The following is a 17,169-nucleotide window of genomic DNA, read 5'->3' as shown; positions in this document are numbered from 1 at the left end:
CTGTGGCAGTAACTACCTGGGCTGGCTTTCCACTCTGAAGGTTTCTCTGTCACAGACACTTGTTGCCTTTTTTTTTTTTTTTTTTTTTTTTTTTTTTTTTGAGGAGAGATTTCTCTCTAACCTCTCCCTCACCTATGCAAGTTCTTGTTTATTTTTCCAGCATAAAAAATTCTGAATTTTACAATTAAAAAATGGGCACTTAATGGAATAGGAAATGGGAATTTGTACATGAAAGCGCACCTCTCCAGTGTGGACAATAGTTTTTCTTTTTAAATAACTTTTAAAATAGTAACTTGTAGTTGTTTTAATGATGACAGAATTTCTCCCAGTATTCTTTCCCCCATTACCGAGAGTTATCTCATATAGTAAATAATATTTTTTTAAAAAAGAGAAAGAAAGGAAGAACCAATCAATACATCAAAAAGACTTGAAAATATACTTGATGTTCTATCTATATCCATGTATCTTCTACCTTTACAAAATTGTGGATTTAGAATGTTTTTCTAAATCCCTTTTTTGGACCATATTTATTCTTTATAATTTTGTGACATTCACTTTTGATTGTTTTGTGATAAGTCTCATTCTTAGTTGGCTGTCATCTATTTCGCCTTCTTTTCTCTTCTGGGCATTTCAGAAACATGGTGCCATGACCCTCTTTTCTTGCTTTTTCTTTCTTTTGGAGGCATCCCTCTCTGTAGCTCCTCTCTCTGTCCGAATTCCTCCTCCCCTTCCCCCCAAAACAACCTTTGTAACTCTTAGTTATAATCAAGCAAAAGGGATCGCCCCACTAGCCATGCTGAGCCAGCCTCCCTCATCGTGGGTCCTGAGTCCATTCCCACTCTCAGGAAGTGAACGGCAGGCTTCATCTGCCATCCAGAATCATGACTGGTCATTACATTGATCAGCGTTCTTCAGGCTTTAAAGCAGTTTGTGTTTAATGCCGTGTTACTATATAAATTGTTTTCCTGGGTCTTCATACCTCCCTCCACATCATTTCACCCAAGTGGTCCTTGTATGAAGGATCTTATATGAAGTGGTCCTTCAAGACTTCCTTGAAACCATTCCTTTTAATATAGTAATATTTCATTAAAATTCCTAGACCTAGACTTTTTCCCATAAAATGAATAGAAAGCCTGAGAGACAGAGCTTCTGGGTAATTGATAATCATTTTATTAATTATGGCGAGCAAATAATAAATTGAAGCCAGTGGTTCTCTTGGGAACTAAAGAGGAATCATCCAGTGCTTAAATAATCTTGGAAGAATGGGTGTTCCCAACAGACTGACATCAACTCTAACTGGATAATAATTAATGAGAAAATGGGAACTGAAGAGGAATCATCCAGTGCTTAAATATCCTTGGAGAGTGTGTTTTCCCCACGGGCTGACATTAACTTTAACTAACGATTAATGAGAAAGTAAATATTATATTGAAAGGTAGGCCTTTTTTGTAATGAGGGGCTGGAGGGGGTGTGACTGATCATTCAACACTCTAGAAACACTTATTTCTACCCAGATCATTTGACCTCTAGTAATCTATACAAAAGAATCTCTTTTCCACTTGGGTCCTACCTCAGTGGAACAGTGGGCCAGAATTACCTAGAGTAGGACTTCTTAAACATTTTCCACTAGTAACCCCTTTTCACCAATAAATTTTTATGGGACCCTGAGTATATAGGTATATAAAAAAGCTATACGAATCAGACATTTACTGACATCGTATTTCATGATCCCCACATTCAGTTATGAGATTCCATATGGAGTCTTAAGTCACAGTTTAAGAAATTGGGACCTAGATTAGATTGTCTTAATCAGAATAAGCCGTCCCAGTTGGATGGGGTTCTGCTCCAGAATGAAGAAATAGAAAAGGGAAAAGCCCTGGAGCCCTCTCTCATATTAATAACTGATTATTGTTCTCACCCCAGGTGATGGCCATAAGGGAAGGTGTTTTTGCCAGGGGAATCTGTGTGAGGAGGATTCTGTGTGTTTGTGACAAGTTTTATGTCCCCCATATAATTATGTTCATTCCTGTGACAATGAATGCTTCTAGTTTGGAAGTTTGGAGGGCAAAATATGTCCTCACTCTTCCTCCTCTCCTTCCCCTATTTCTTTTCCTGTATAAGTTTGACTTGTTCAAGTCAACTTCAGAGGGTCCTTCCATCCAATAAAAGCTCTTCTGCTTGAAATTTAAAGCCTTCACAATCTGATTCCAGTTCACTCTTTCAGACGGCTGTCACCTTGTTCCCTTTAAACACTATATTCCAGCCAGAAACTGGCTCTTGCCTCCACAGGCCATTCCCCTTACCTGGCCCTGAAGTATAGGCCCTAATGTACTTCCTGGACATTTTGGAAGCTTGCTCTTTCTAGCTCCCCAGACATGTCGTTTTCCTCACTAGAATGTAAGCTTGTTGAGGGTGGGTCCCGTCGTTTGGCTAGTATTGGAATCCCCGGTGTTTAGCAGGATGCCTGGGAGAGACAAAGCAGTAATAAGTGCTTTGTGGTTGCTCAGACCTAGCAGTCCCAAGAGGGGACGAATAGAGGGGAGCACCTTGGAGGTAGGATTAGGCGGAATGGAGGACGTGTCATAATGGAGAGGAGTGAAGGGGAGCTTGGGGATAGGAGCACATGCTGGTCCTCCTGGTAAGCAGGAGCACGGGGTCTGTCCCTTCCCCCAGCACGCCCCCAGCACCAAGGTGTGGTCATACCAGCCGAGGCTTGTGAACATGTGGTTACAGACCCCATATCCAACAACACGGGGCCGTCAGATGGCATGTGGGACTTGGGGCCAGCAGTTTAGTACAGAGCCTTGTGTTTCCAAGCAGAGAAAGCGTGTTTGCTGTGTGTCCCCTGCAGCCGCCAAGCCCCTGTCTCCTCTTCCCCCTTCCCTCCACTTTCTCCTCTCCTCTTGTCCCCTCCCCATCATCGCTAGCTGTAAAAGACCTTTGAGCTCCCTAAGTTCAAAGATCTTTAGCATGACCTGCAGTGCACTCACAGCATGGTCGGAAAGAAGTGATACAAGGACACTCTCGAGGTCTCTCTCGGGAACTTTAGAATCCATTGTACAACATGGCAGACCCTGGCCCAGGGCCACCAGCATGGCGTGCCCTCCTCAGAGAAGGGGCCGTGCTCTAGGAGCACAGCAGAACTGAGTTAGCCCAGAAGGAGATGTGCAAAGGCAGAGAAGCTCCCAGATGTTCGTAGGGGTTATTTGTGGCCGAGAGTTCTGAGCTCACACTGGTCTGATCGGCCACAGTCAGACACATTGTACTCAACAGAGTGATGTCCCTTTGGTCCTCTTTGAGAAGGCAGGACAGCAACCAACCAACCAAAGGCCTTTGAACTCCTTAACTGAGCCATCTTTGAATAAATTACCCATACGTCTGTTCCCCTGGCCCCAGTCATTACTAAAATAAGAAAAACTACCCTCATTTCTTTATGATGTGTATTTCTAGCATCTACATAGCACGTGTGGGCTACATGGTATTTGCACTGATTGGTTCCTCTTGTTTGTCTAGTTTCAGAAGCCGGGGCTTCAGGATTCACTGGACTACCCCGACCTGGCCAAAGAAGCAGGTAACCAGCCCATGGAGAATCTGACCTGTCTGTTCTCCTCATTTCTCATGCAGACAGTCCTACTTCCCTGGGGGTGGGGGGCTAGACTGGCAGCACTGCCAGGAATCGGTGCTGAGGCTTCCCCTGCCCGGGACTGCCCGGGAGCAGGAGAGATCATTTCACCTGGGCTCCGGCTGCTCTTCCCACATTTTCGGTAGCTGAACGATCAGTAGAAGGGTTATTACTTGACCCCCTGTGACCTCTGTTATCTGCAGTTGGGTGGCCCCATGAATCGAATTGAAAAAGTCCCTTAATCTGTGCTAATTGCCTGGTTTAGTGAAGGGAATGTTCTCACTTTGCAGATGGGACTGGGAAACTGTGTTATGTGTGGTAAACGGAGCATTTAAAAGTTCTAGAGAAGAATCTCGGAGCTGTGTTTGGTCTTTCTTACGGTTGTGGACTGACTGGCAGTGTGTTCCCAGGCAGGAGAGACCCCAAAAGAATGACTCTCTGGACTGAAAAAGCCTCAGGGGGAGTCAGGAAAGCTGGGACGGGAGGGGTGATCAAGGTGCCCAGAGATCAGGAAACAGGAATTGAGAAGGAAGAAGGATTAACAAGAAGAGTAAGAAGTCAAATTTGGAGAGAATCAGTGTACTTCAGGAGGGGCTTCCAGTGAGGCCGGCAGCCTGTTTCATTGCCTGTCGGGAATCCTCGTGCACGTATGGCAGCCCCTCAGCAGGGGAGGTGTACAGACAGGGCCCTCCTGCCCCCAGGCTTTCAGAACCCACCTGAACTGTGCTGTGTGGCTGGATGTGCAGGCCTTGGCTCGGGTGGGTGGGCTGGGCCTCCTCTGTCTCTGGGGGCTCATTCTCCTTGCAGGTCCCAGGGCCTTGCTGAGAGATCTCCAGGGTGGTGATGGCCGTTGTGGCCGCTTCTGTCACGCTCTGTCTCTTGAGGAGGCCCTGCTTCATGGAGGGACTTCGCTGCTTGTCCCTCATGGCTGGCTGTGGCCGGCACTGTTCTCCTTCCCTTCCCCCACTTCCCTCAAGTTCTCAGTGGGGAAGGAGCAGCCAGGCGGTGCAGTGGGTAGAGCACTGGCTCCGGAGTGAAGAGGACCAGAGTTCAGATCTGGCTTCAGACATCTCAATTGCCTCCAAAAATGGAGGAAAAAAAAGACTTTGGGGATTAAAATGCTTTCTCACTAAAAAGGGTGTAGGCCACTGTGGGCCTGATTCAGGCTCCTGGGCTTTGACCTATGCCGGGGTCAGCCAGCTGCTGGGTTCTCCCTCCCCGACTTCAGCTATTCCTTAATTAGTATTATTTCTCCCCCCCCCCCCCCAGGCTGGGGTCAAGTGACTTGCCCAGGGTCACACAGCTAGGAAGTGTCTGAGAGCACATTTGAACTCGGGCGTCCTGAATTCAAGGCTGGTGCTCTATCCACTGCGCCACCCAGCTGCCCCCCTATTCCTTAATTATTATATTTCCTGAAGACACACGTAGGAAGCTTGATCCCAAGAGACTGCATGAGGGCGTATTTGCTGTTTAAACTTGGGAAAATGCTAGAATGTAATTCTTGACTTGCCTAAAAGTCTCTTCTTTAAAATCCATTTATGTTTTGGTAGGCCTCAAGGCTCTGGCTGATGCCCGGGTCGCGTATTCGGACGTGGAGCAGGCGTGTGTCGGCTACGTGTATGGTGAGTGAGTGCTGGGGGTGGGCTCGGTCTCTCCCTCCCTCCGGATGGGTGGGCCTGTGTTAGGATTACAAGGTCTAACTCAGATTGTCTAAACAATTCTCTAGCTCAGAATTCACACCTTTAGTTCAAACCTTTAAGGGAGTTTTCACCTTGAAGGAATACTTTAAAGAAGCAAATTCATTGGCTGTAGGAGTTCCCACAAGTGCCTGGGAGTACTCACAAGCCCATTCTCTGGGAGGATAAAAAGAGGCAACATTGAGCCTGGAGAGCCGTCTGACTGGGAGATTGAGTTTGGACGGCAGTTGGAAGGAGAGAGTTCTGAATTGGGTCAAGGAGACGTCCCGTGGATTCCAAGTCCAGCAATCCCACACTTTTGGAGGGGAAGGCTCCAGAAGCCTCCCAAGAAACCTGCTCACAGAGGAAAAGATTATACAGAAAAGAAACCTCCTCCCCGAGAACGATCCACAATTTCTAGAGACGACAGGACATTGCAGGCCTGGGTGGGCCTGGGCCAGTCTCCTCACCTGTGAACCGCAGTCGCCTTGTCCAGTTAGGGGCAGTGATATTAGGTGTAAACCGAGCTGTAAATCAACCCCCCCCATGGGGTCACAGAGTCGCTCAATGCTAGTTACTGTTATAGTTGTGATTATCTCATAGCAGTTCTGGGGACTCGCCAGCACGCTGCCACAGAAGTGTGACTTTAGATACCGGTGTCCCCTCCCCCCCAGGATCTCCCTGTCCATAGAGCAGTGAGTCCCCAGTCTCCTTCCTCCTCCTCCCCCATCTCCTTCCTCCGGAGCACGTCCTGTGACTGCTCGCTCCCATGGGCCTTTATGACAGCACTGTTCCTGGCTGGCTCCTCCTCAGCCTCTGTCTCACCCTCAGGGCTGTGCTCCCAGTGTCCTGGCTGGCTCCTCCAGGCTCTTTTCTGGATCCTCTGCTTTTCCCTGGCGGGGGTCATCATCTCTGTGCAGAGGACCCCCCTCTATAACCTGGGCTCCAGCAGCGCCAGATGCCTGTTGGATGTTCCAAAGGGACGCTCCATGTTGTCGTTGGCTTGTTCCAGTAGCGTCTGACTCTCCATGGCCCCTTTTGGGATTTTCTTGACAAAGATACCAGAATAATTTGCCATCTCCTTCTCAGGTTCATTTTACAAATGAGGAAACGAAGGCAAGCAGGGTTCAGTGACTTGCCCAGGGTCTCACAGCTAGGCTGGGACTCAGGGAGATAAGTGCACCTGATTTCAGGCCCAGCGCTCTGTGCATCGTGGTGCTTGGTGGCCAGTTCAGGATGTCCAGAAAACAGCTCTCTTCTCCTTCTGCCTGTGAACCTTCCTCCTGTGGCTGAGAGTGTCTCCATCTTTCCAGGTCCCATAGTTCCAGCCTGGCTGGCACTCTTCACTCTGCACCCTTCTTCACCCTGAGCTGCCCCGGTCCGCTCTCAGCTCGTGTCTGCCTTCCCAACATCTCTCACATCTGATCCCTCGTAATGACTCCCTTACTTGTCAGCTCAGTTCAGAGCCTTGTGAACTTCTCCAGGGCTGGCGGACTTTGGTCCTGGACTGTTGCTATATCTGCTAATTGGCTTTCTTTCTGCTCTGTCCTCCAGCTCAGTCAGCAAGTATCTGTTCAAAGCTGGTGCCAGATGCCAAGCCTTGTCATTCTCCTAATCAGTAAATGTCAGTGGCTGCTCTTGCCTCTGGGATCAAAAATCAACCCCTTGGTTTGGGTTGGGGGCTGGGCCCAACTGGCTTAGAAGCCTTTGGTATCTTTTTTTCCTCTCCTGCCCTTGGCCCTGTCCACCCCCCATGCCCAGAATGCATTCCTTCCAGTCGAACTCCCATCTTCCTCCCAGAGCCCTTTTTAATCCCCTCAGCTCCCAAAGGGAGCTCCCTTGTGTGTATTTGGTCAATCTGTTGTTTCCTTGAGTGCAGTGTAAGCTCTTGAGGAGTGGGGTGTTGAATTTTTATCCTTATATCCCTGGTAGTGCCTGGCTTACAGTAGGTATATCATAAGTGCTTGTTGATTGATTGATATCTGAGCTTAAACTAAGTGTGAAGAAATCTCATCACCAGCAAGTTGGCCACTGGCCGATGAGTTCTCTGGCCTAGCCTTACATCAGTGATACGGAATTGCTCTCAGGCTGGTGAATTTGTTTTAGAGCAAAAAGCTTGTCTGGAGAACCTTCTGCAGGAGGATCACGTGGCTAATTTACCTTATACAAAACCCATCCTTTTCTCTGTTATCTTCTAATACCACCTACAGTATGGAATGGGAACGTGAGTCTGGAGCGAGGATGATGGGAGACCTGAGAGTCTCCTCATGGGGGTAGAAATGGAGTTGTAAGAACAGCAAATAGAGGCTAAATGGTGTATCTGTAGCAGCCTATTTCACTCATGGATGATAGAACCAATGGCTCAGGATGCCATTTATCATACAAAGAAGTAGAAAAGTATGTGAATTTAATTTGGAAAGAACAGTTGGACTTGACCAAATAGATTTAGGAGAAATCTGTCTTAAGAATAATGTAATTTTGAAAACACTGAGGGTTCAAACTCTCTCAAAAAGAGAAAGACAACAACTACAAAATGAGTATCATTATCCAAAAAGGCTGTTAGACAGATTTACTGACCCATGTGCTGCTGAGAATGGTCTCTTCATATATGGAGGGAACACTTGTATAGATGAGAAGGGGGTATATGTGCTTTCCAGATAATTTTCTGGGGTAGATTACAGCCTTGTGATCACGTTTGACTGAAAGGTGTAGCGTCATCAGCAAACATTTATTAAACACCATTTTGTGCCAGGATCTGTTGCTTAAGCTCTGGGGATACAAGAAAGGCACACCATCCCTGCCCTCATGGAACCTACAGTTTGCTAGATAAACTACTAGATACAAATTAGGTCTATGCTAAAATGAATGTGAGCTTAGAGGGAAGAGACTGAGGTTAAAGAAGACCAGAAAAACTTGTTTGAATAAACAAGACATTTCCAACCCAGAGGTTAAGATTGGATCAGCTTCTTTGATAAATGAGAACAGAGTGAGCCTCATATACTTAGGAACAGGAAGGGCATAAATTAGGCCACGTGTACTTACCGAAGGTCTTTGTTCATGTCGTGAAGAATCTTACTTAAAGAATCTAAGTAAAAGATGGATTCTCTATGAATGAGTCAGTTATCTATAAATTATCTCTTTTCTTTTTTCTTTTCTTTTTTGCACTAAAAAGTATTTAATGGTTTTCCAGTTCATGGCCCAGATGGTAACAGGGAGTTACAGGGATAATTTCCTGAGTTATATCTTGTATCTTGAACAGTACTTTGTAGAGTTTAAATAAATACAAGATAAAAAAAAATCTGTGCATTCAGTCTATAATTGTATTGCTTAAAGTTTGATTTGTAGCTCTTTTTTATGGATATGAGTCTGTTTATGACTTGCTTAGTATTAAGAAACAGATCTCTCTTTTATCGAACGGAATGCTCTTATTCTATGTGTAGGAAACATCTTGTTCAAAGCTGAATATTTATAAGTTAAGTCGATTTTTTTTTTAACTAAAAACAATGCAGTAGCATTCTGTCTGCTGAGAACAGTTTCTATAAAGTAGATGCTGCAGATGTAGTGTGTTTGGGTTGTCTAGCTGTTGCTGGTGTGTTTGCTCCTTCATTTTGCCAGATAAAGGCAACTTTCCCTGTCTTCAAAGCCCCTTGCGGAGTTGCCTCCTTCACTGAGATCTGCCGTGTTTGATTTCTCTCCCACCTCCAGTCCACCCACCCCACCCTGAGTTATTTCATTTCATCTCTCCTGGCACTTGATATGTACTAATCTTATTAGTGATTTGTGTGCCTCGTGCTTCTCAAGCTTTTTGGTTTTAGGACTTTTGAAAATTATTGAGGCTCCCAAAGAGCCTTTGTTTGTTTGTTTTTTCATTATAGCTTCTTATTTACCAGATACATGCATGGGTAATTTTTCAGCATTGACAATTGCCAAACCTTTTAGTCCAACTTTTCCCCTCCTTCCCCCCACCCTAGATGGCAGGTTGACCAATACATGTTCAACATGTTAAAGTATATGTTAAATACAATATATGTATACATGTCCCAACAGTTATTTTGCTGTACAGAAAGAATCGGACTTTGAAATAGTGTACAATTAGCCTGTGAAGGAAATCCAAAATGCAGGCGGACAAAGGAAGAGGGATTGGGAATTCTATGTAGTGGTTCATAGTCATCTCCCAGAGTTCTTTCGCAGAGTGTAGCTGGTTCAGTTTGTTATTGTTTTATTGGAACTGAATTGGTTCATCTCATTGTTGAAAATGGCCTCATCCATCAGAATGTATTATCATATAGCATTGTTGTTGAAGTATGTACAACGATCCCCTGGTCCTGCTCGTTTCACTCAGCATCAGTTGATTTAAGTCTCTCCAGGCCTCTCTGTATTCATCCTGCTGGTCATTTCTTACAGAGCAATAATATTCCATAACCTTCATATACCACAATTTATTCAGCCATTCCCAGCTGACGGGCATCCACTCAGTTTCCAGTTTCTGGCCACTACATAAAGGGCCGCCACAAACATTTTTGCACACGTGGGTCCCTTTCCCTCCTTTATGATCTCTTCAGGATACAGGCCCAGTAGTAGCACTGCTGGATCAAACGGTATGCACAGTGTGATAACTGTTTGAGCATAATTCCAAATCATTAAGAGCCTTTGTTTGTGTGGCTTATTTCTATTAATAGCCACCATATTAGAAATGAAATGCATCATGACTAATATGGAAATGTTTTGTATGACTACACATGCATGACTTATGTTGAATTGCTTGCTTTCTCAATGACAGTAGTGGAGAGAGAATTTGGAACTCAAAATTTAAAAAATTGTAACTGGGGAAAAATATAAATAAATTCAAAAATAAAATGAGAAGAATAGGAAAAAGAAATGAGAAATTTTCTATTATTATGGAAATAGTTTTGACTTCATGGACCCATTTGAAGGTTTTGGAGCTTGGCAGTCCCTGGACTATACTTTGAGACCCAGTGTATGAATATCCCTTTCTTGGACTAGAAGAGCCTTGAGGAAAGGCTAGGATCTGGTTTCCTTCTTTCATCCTAGCAGGTGTTCACTGAATTGGCACCTACTTGCCTTCTGATGCAGTTGATACCTTTCCCATGTTCCTCCCATCTGTCTTTTCCCTCTGTCTTCCCATCGCCACCCCCGAGGACCACTTGCCTCCCAAAGGGCCCACCCCATCCTCTCTCTCTCTCTCCTGATCCCATCTTTGTGTTGCTCCCAGAATGGTCTTTGTGATTCGTCATGTCCTCTGCTCCTAAGTCGCTCCCTGCTGCCTACAAAGCAAGGATCGAACTGCTACAGGAGCACTCGGAGCCCTCTCCTGTCCGACCCTTTCCTTTTTCCAGATGGATCAGTAAGTGGGGCAGTGGATAAGAGCGCTGTGGCCTGGGGTCGGGAAGGCTTGAGTTCAGGTACAGCCTCGAGCACGTACTGGTCATGTCTCCCTGGGCAGGGCCCTTTGCCTCTGTTTGCCTTAGTTTCCACATCTGTTAAAGGGGATGATAATAGCAGCCCCCTTCCCAGGGTGAGATAATCACTCTGTGCAGTGCTTGGCTGTTCCTCTTGTAATCCTTTCTCATTGTCATCACCATCAGTCCCCTGAGTTCTCTCGGCTCTCCCTGGGCCCTGGGTCCCCTCCAGGCTTCTGAAGTCCAGGCTGGGGTGCTCCCTGCTCCTCCTCCCTGGTGCGTTTAGCACATGATACTCTGAGGGCACAGCCTTGAGCCCCGGCCACTCGGTGACCAGTTGTTTCACAGACCCCAAACCAGAAGCATAATGCGCTTCCCACTCTGTCTGCTCTTACTGAATGAAGTGCTCCACCGTCGTCTGAGGAAGTTTTAAATGGGAGCTGCGTCAAGCAGCCCAGCTGGGGGCCCTGGGCCTTGCTCGGAGCCCCGCTGAGAGAGGGGCTGCCCCCCCCCCCCACCGGGGGCACCCTGGGGCTTGGGGGCTATTTTCTGGAAGTGTTTGGTTTTCCCGACAGCGCCTCCTGGCTCCTGGGGGACGCCTTCTTAATCTGTTCCCTTCTGGCTGCTCCCCGTACAGGTGAATCTACGTCCGGCCAGAGGGCCATCTACCACAGCTTGGGACTGACCGGAATCCCCATCTTCAACGTGAATAACAATTGTTCCACCGGCTCCACGGCCTTGTACATGGCCAGGCAGCTGATCCAGGGCGGTAAGGCTCCCTGGGATGGAGCGAAGGGCCGGGGGCTTCCGGAGGTTCTATGGGGGGTCTGCTTTGTTCTTGGGGGGACCTAAGGAGTCATTGTGGGGCGTCCTGGGCCGTGCTGGGCCCCTCAGAGCGCCTGGGTGCCAGTGGGCCGCATGCTCGGGCCTCTGGCCGCAGCTGTGCTAGTGGGCCCTGGGCCCGTCACCGGCCGAGCCTGGTGGGCGTGTCCTGCCCCCGGGTGTGCACACACGCCTGACCCTCGCTCCATTCTGGGGGGGCTGTCACCCCAGAGATACAGAGGAGGGAACTGAGGCTGGGGGTCCACGACCTGAGGAGGCTCACCTGAGAGGAGCCCAGCCCAGCAGCAGTGCACAGTGCCACCTAGCGGTCATGGGTTGTCTCACGTGTTAGCTCCGTGAGAGAGAGGGTCAGGATTAAGAGAATCCCCCCAAAGCCGGGAGGCTGCTCTGCACTTCATGCAACAGTGTTTAGTGAAGCCCCTGGTTTATTTTCCCACAACACATTTAAATTCAATAGTTTAATTTGGAATCATAAAGTGCTGGGTGCCTTCTACAGAAAGACAAATACAAAAGAGACCTTTGAAAAGCCTTGGGTTTTCTTACCTGCCGCATAAATCCCCGCCTTTTGTTTTCAGGGCTGGCAAACTGTGTCTTGGCGCTGGGGTTTGAGAAGATGGAGAAGGGCTCCCTCGGATTGAAGGTGAGTGTCGTTTGGGTCTCAGGCCTTCCGGACGCCAACAAAGCTCTGCGCGGCGCAGGGTCTCGGGGAAGGAGGACTGGCTTTTCTCTAGTGCTTTTCGTATTGCCTCCTTTGGATGGCAGGATCTACATAGGATCAGAACAGTGGCTTGCCCACCAGCCAAAGCACTGCTGTGGCCCGTTAAAAAGATGTCTTCCTACCCAGGTTTTCCCTCGTGCCTTCCTGGGCTGGGAAGTTGACCGAGAGCCTCTGAGCGGGCAGGGGCCTCCGAGGGCTCTTGTCCAAGCTGCGCGAGAACCCCTCCCGTGCTGCCCGATGGCAGAGCCCCCCTGGGGCCGCCTCCCCTCTCTTTGGGGTGACTTTCCTGCTTTAGAAGTTCTTCCTTAAACATTTGGCTTTTTGCAACTTCTGCTCATTCTTCTGGGTCGTGTCTAAACCCTCTTTTCCATGATAACCCTTTAGATACATTTTATTACACACACACACACACACGCGCGCGAGCGCATGCTCTCTCCTCTCTCTCTGTCTCCTCTCTCTCTGTCTGTCTCTTTTCTCTCCTTGTCTCTTTCTGATTCTCTCTGTCTCTCTCTCATAAGGTGTACCAGGAACTCTGATAGGATACAAAGGCAGACAAAACAGGACCCCTCCACAGGGGCTTCCGTTCTGCCGAGAAGACACAAAGTATACACAATAATTCGGAGTACTCTCGAGAAGAGAAGAGGTCCTTGAGCCCACTTTGAAGGCAGCGCGGGCTATCCCACCGAGAGCATGCAGGCCGTTCTGGGGAGACGCAGGGGGGTGCAAGGAAAGATAGACACGCAGCGCAGGTGATGGGAGGTGTAACAGACATGGGGTACAGTGGCCAGAGCGGGAGGGACAAGTGTCCCCTTCAGCCTGTCCTCGTGCAGCAGGATCTCAGGACCCTCCCCCAATGCTCCAGATACTTCCTGCCTGTGGCACCTTGTTTAACCGGGTACTCCAGATGGACTCTGAGGGCCTGAGGGTTTGGGCTGCGTCCCTTCCTGTTCCTGGAAGATGCAGGGCCTCTCTTGGCGTGTCCCAAGACTGCATTCTTGGCCGTCACATCATGTGTTGACTCCTAACGGGTTTGCAGCCTCCCTTCCTCCTCCTCTCCCCCTGCCCCAGCTTGCCCACGACGGCAGCCTCTATATTTTTCACTCTAGATAAATAGCAGCACCTTGTGAGTTAGAAAGGTTTGAGCTACAGAGTGCAGGGCCTGCGGCCCAGAAGAGCCCCCCAAGAACTACTTTCTGCTCGATGCTGGGGGGCAGCTGTCAGATGGGCAGGCAGCACAAAGCTTGGGGACACTGCTGATCACAGCGTTCAAAGTTTTGTGTGGCCCAAAGCCTGGAATGGCAGGCAGGGCCCGAGCCAGCCCTTGGGCTGTAGCCTACCGACCCCTGTGTGCTCAGGGTTGCCTGGTTGCCCCTCCCCACCTGTGCTTGTGCACTTGGTTTTCTGGACTTTGACGTGGTGCTCGCCCCAAATCTGAACTTTGTTCACCTGGCCGCAGTTCTACAGCTTGTTTGGCAGCCCTGGCTTTTCTTCATTGCATCGGTTTTCACTCTCACTGAAGATTATCTGATAATTAGATGAGCCAGTCACCCTGGCCTTCCTCCAAGTTGTTGAGAAAGAGGAGGAAGAAAAGGGGGTCAAGGGCAGGCATTGCGCCAGAGTTCTCCTGTCAGGGCGGCTCTGATCCTCTAGTGCCTTTCCCTTCAACCCACTCGCTCAGGCCTTTAACACGCTCCCTTTTGTCCCTTGGCCCCCATCTCTCCGTCTTGTCCGTTCTTCTGTTTTGGTTAGACAATTTACTGAAGTACAGGTAAAGCCCGGCACATCCAGGGCGTACCCTGGTGAAAAAGTCAACAAGCCTCCTTGGCCGTGACCCCCCCCCCCCCAGCCCCACAAAGCCACGTTCCTGCTTCGTCCCTGAAGTTTCTCTTCCTGGTGGTTCACAGCCCTTCCTTTAATTCACAGCGAGAACTTTCTGGGGAACGGAAGCCCAGCTCACGGGCCGTCATTTGGAAACTGGGGCAGCACTTGTCTTTCTTGGTCCGGTGACCCATTTCCCCTTTTCTGTGATGTTTCCAAGACCATCCCCAGTGGGCCGGCCGTGTCCTCGGCTGTTTGCCTGAGCCCTGCAGGGCCTCGGTCTGGGTCTGGCTCTCCCAGTCCATCCCTGCTTTCTGGAGGGGCAGCTTGGAGAGGGGGCTGCGGCCGTCAGATACGCGTCTAACACACATAGTCACCCTCTTTCCCTTTAAACACTTTTTTTGGATACGACGTCCCTCCCCATTCACCTTGCCCTTTGCCTCTGTTATCTCTGCTGAGCCCCAGTGCAGGCCCTGGCCCCCGCCTCTCTCATCCCATCTGATAGCCACGTACCCAGATGGCTCAGCCAGCCCAGCGTCCCAGGGGGTTGATTCGAGATGAGCGGTTTGCCTCGTGTGCTCTGTCCACTGGCCAGGCCCTTTTAAGCCATGAAGGGCTTCCCTGGCTGGCTTGTCTCCTGAGAATCGTGCAGGCTCTGCACTGGTAGTCTGCTACCTGTCAATACTTGTTCTTTGTTTATGTCCCCCTCCCCCCCCTCCTCCTCTTCCTCCTTCTTCTTCTAGTAGACTTACAGACATTATCTCACCGGATCTTCAGACCACCCTAGAAGGCAGGTGTTCTTATCTCCATTTTAATGACACTTGTCTCCTAGGGCTGTTGTCTAAGGATCAAATGAGACAGAAGTTCTGTTACCATTTTTTTTTTACGAGGTAATTGGGGTTAAGTAACTTGCCCAGAGTCAGACAGCTGGTAAGTGTTAAGTGTCAGAGATTGGATTTGAATTCAGGGGCTTCAGGGGGATGCTCTAACCACTGCCCCTGATCAAATAGGACAGAATGGGACATGCTTAGGAGAGAGCCTCGCACAGAGTCAGTGCTCTATAAATGTTGGTGGTTATTACTGATATTTTACAGATTAAGAAACTGAGGCAGGAAGCAGTGAAGTCATACCCCTAGTAAGTGTCTGAGACTGGATTTGAACGGGGGTCCTCGTGACTCTAAGCCCAGCAGGCTCTCCTCCTTAGTTTAAAGGCCTCTCAGTTGGCTCTGCAGCTCTCTAGGCCAGTAGGTTTTTGCGTTCCTCCGCTCAGATGTACTCCATGCTCAGGGGTCCCATCATTCCTAAACCGTAAGTCTGTCCCATGTCAGGACCCAGCTCCACTGAGGGTTCCCAGAGGGCTTCCTGGTGCGGGGACCACTGCCTCTTCTCTTTCCATGCATGCTGTTTTACGCACCTGATTTTATTCTCTAGTCATTTCGCATTTGTCCCTTCAGCTAATTCCTTTCTTGTGCCCCTGCTGACGTGGCAGGAGCCAGTCTGGCTGCTCTGGGGGCACACAGAGAGATCCCACAATCTCAGTAATGGCTTCCTTTGTTTCAGTGCATTTGTCTTAGCTCCCCAGTTATGTCCCAGCTTCTGAGGATTTGGGCTTCTTCTCATTTACAGGGAGAGTGACCAGCCTGTGGTTTTTGGCTTCTGCAAATCTGTAAGTGTGGCCCCGAATAATCAAATAAATCACTTTTTAAAAAAATTACTGTTTTTAAACCACTTACCTCCAGTGCCCAGAGAAAAAGAATTAAAACCAGTTGACCTAGCAGGCGTGTTTAGTTGCCCACGGCGCCTTCCTCCCACGTCTCTCGTTCTTTGACCAAGAAAAGTGTTTCATTAACTGTTCTTGAGGACCAAGAATGATCATTGCATTCGCTTCAGCTGCCTTTTAGTGCTTTTCCCTTTACGTCAGTTGTTGTAACCTGTATACATTGGCTTGCTGCTTCTGCTCTCTTCACTTGCCACCAATTTACAAAATTTCTCTCAAGGAAATAGCGTCTTCCTTGTTGGACTTGTTATACTGGAACCCTTCATTTCAGAGTTGCTCAAGATCTGAAGGATTCGAGCAGTTGGGATAATGGTGCATGCAGTGATCAGTATCAGCTTCCAGAGTCTCCAAGGTCCCAGTGACCTGCTAAGCCTGAGTCCCAGAAATCCTTGGCCTGGCTCCCTTTAAGCCTTTACCTTCCCCCCTCTGCTTCTGCCTTTCTCTGGAGACCATCTCCAGGGATATCATTTCCTTTCCACCTCTCCCTGTCTTTTTCTGTCCCTTTTTCCTTCTGTCTCTTCCTTCTGATAGCTTTCTTGCCCAGATTTTTTTCAGTTATTGATCATGTATTGCACACACCTTTGTATTTTCCCCTCTCATTTAAAAAGCTGCTGATGTGAATGTCGTGGTTGTGCCAGTGTAAGAAGTGTTTTTCTTCAGTGTGGAGATTGATGTGGATCATTATTGGTCTTTGATCCATTGGCAGAGCACCCAAGATCCCTCGCTGTATGTCAGTGTCTTTGGGGTGGCCAACTGGGGAGATTTCACAAACTTTCTGAACGCTTCCTAATCAGCATTTACCATCTTTTCTGTTAACCTTTTCCTTGCAACTAGACTCTCTTCTGCTAGTTTCCTATCCCACTTCTGCCACGGAGAACGATTGATGATGATGAACATTTCCCATAAAGTTCCTTCTCATATCTGAAGGGAGAGAACATGTCTACTGATCCGCTCGTACCTGGGGGCGTCTCACATTCCTCACCTCAGCTTTTCCCTCTGGTCTGGCCCTGCTTCCTAACCCTCCTTTTTCTCTTGAGGGAGCCACCATCCTTCGGGCCCCGGGTTTGCAGCCTCGAGTCTTCCCTCTCTCACTCCCTTTTCCAACCTGCTTCCCAGCCTTTTTTTCTTTTAGAAAAATTGTTCTTTTCTGAACTTAAATATAAAAAGAGCATTTTCACAAACAGCGGAGCAAAAAAGAGGCTATAATGAAACTGTAACTCATCCTGTACTTGCTGATTTAAGTATGTAATTTGTCCTAGATGTTTCTTTCAAAATTGTTTACTCCCCCCTCCTGA

At 48.2% G+C, this 17,169-nt stretch overlaps 1 protein-coding gene across 2 annotated transcripts in view; it reads left to right on the top strand.

Moving 5' to 3' along the window:
* SCP2 (sterol carrier protein 2) overlaps positions 1 to 17,169 on the top strand; it is a 70,510-nt gene that overhangs the window by 4,147 nt on the left and 49,194 nt on the right. For both annotated transcript variants that reach the window (XM_074265909.1, XM_074265910.1), the window contains exons 2-5: positions 3,514 to 3,571; positions 5,173 to 5,244; positions 11,356 to 11,487; positions 12,137 to 12,201. In XM_074265909.1, the coding sequence (XP_074122010.1) occupies positions 3,514 to 3,571; positions 5,173 to 5,244; positions 11,356 to 11,487; positions 12,137 to 12,201 (327 nt within the window). The remainder of the gene's footprint in view (positions 1 to 3,513; positions 3,572 to 5,172; positions 5,245 to 11,355; positions 11,488 to 12,136; positions 12,202 to 17,169) is intronic.

This window comes from Sminthopsis crassicaudata, chromosome 4 (assembly GCF_048593235.1).
Source record: "Sminthopsis crassicaudata isolate SCR6 chromosome 4, ASM4859323v1, whole genome shotgun sequence".
Classification (NCBI taxonomy): Eukaryota; Metazoa; Chordata; class Mammalia; order Dasyuromorphia; family Dasyuridae; genus Sminthopsis; species Sminthopsis crassicaudata.
This window is presented reverse-complemented; position numbering and strand designations above follow the sequence as displayed.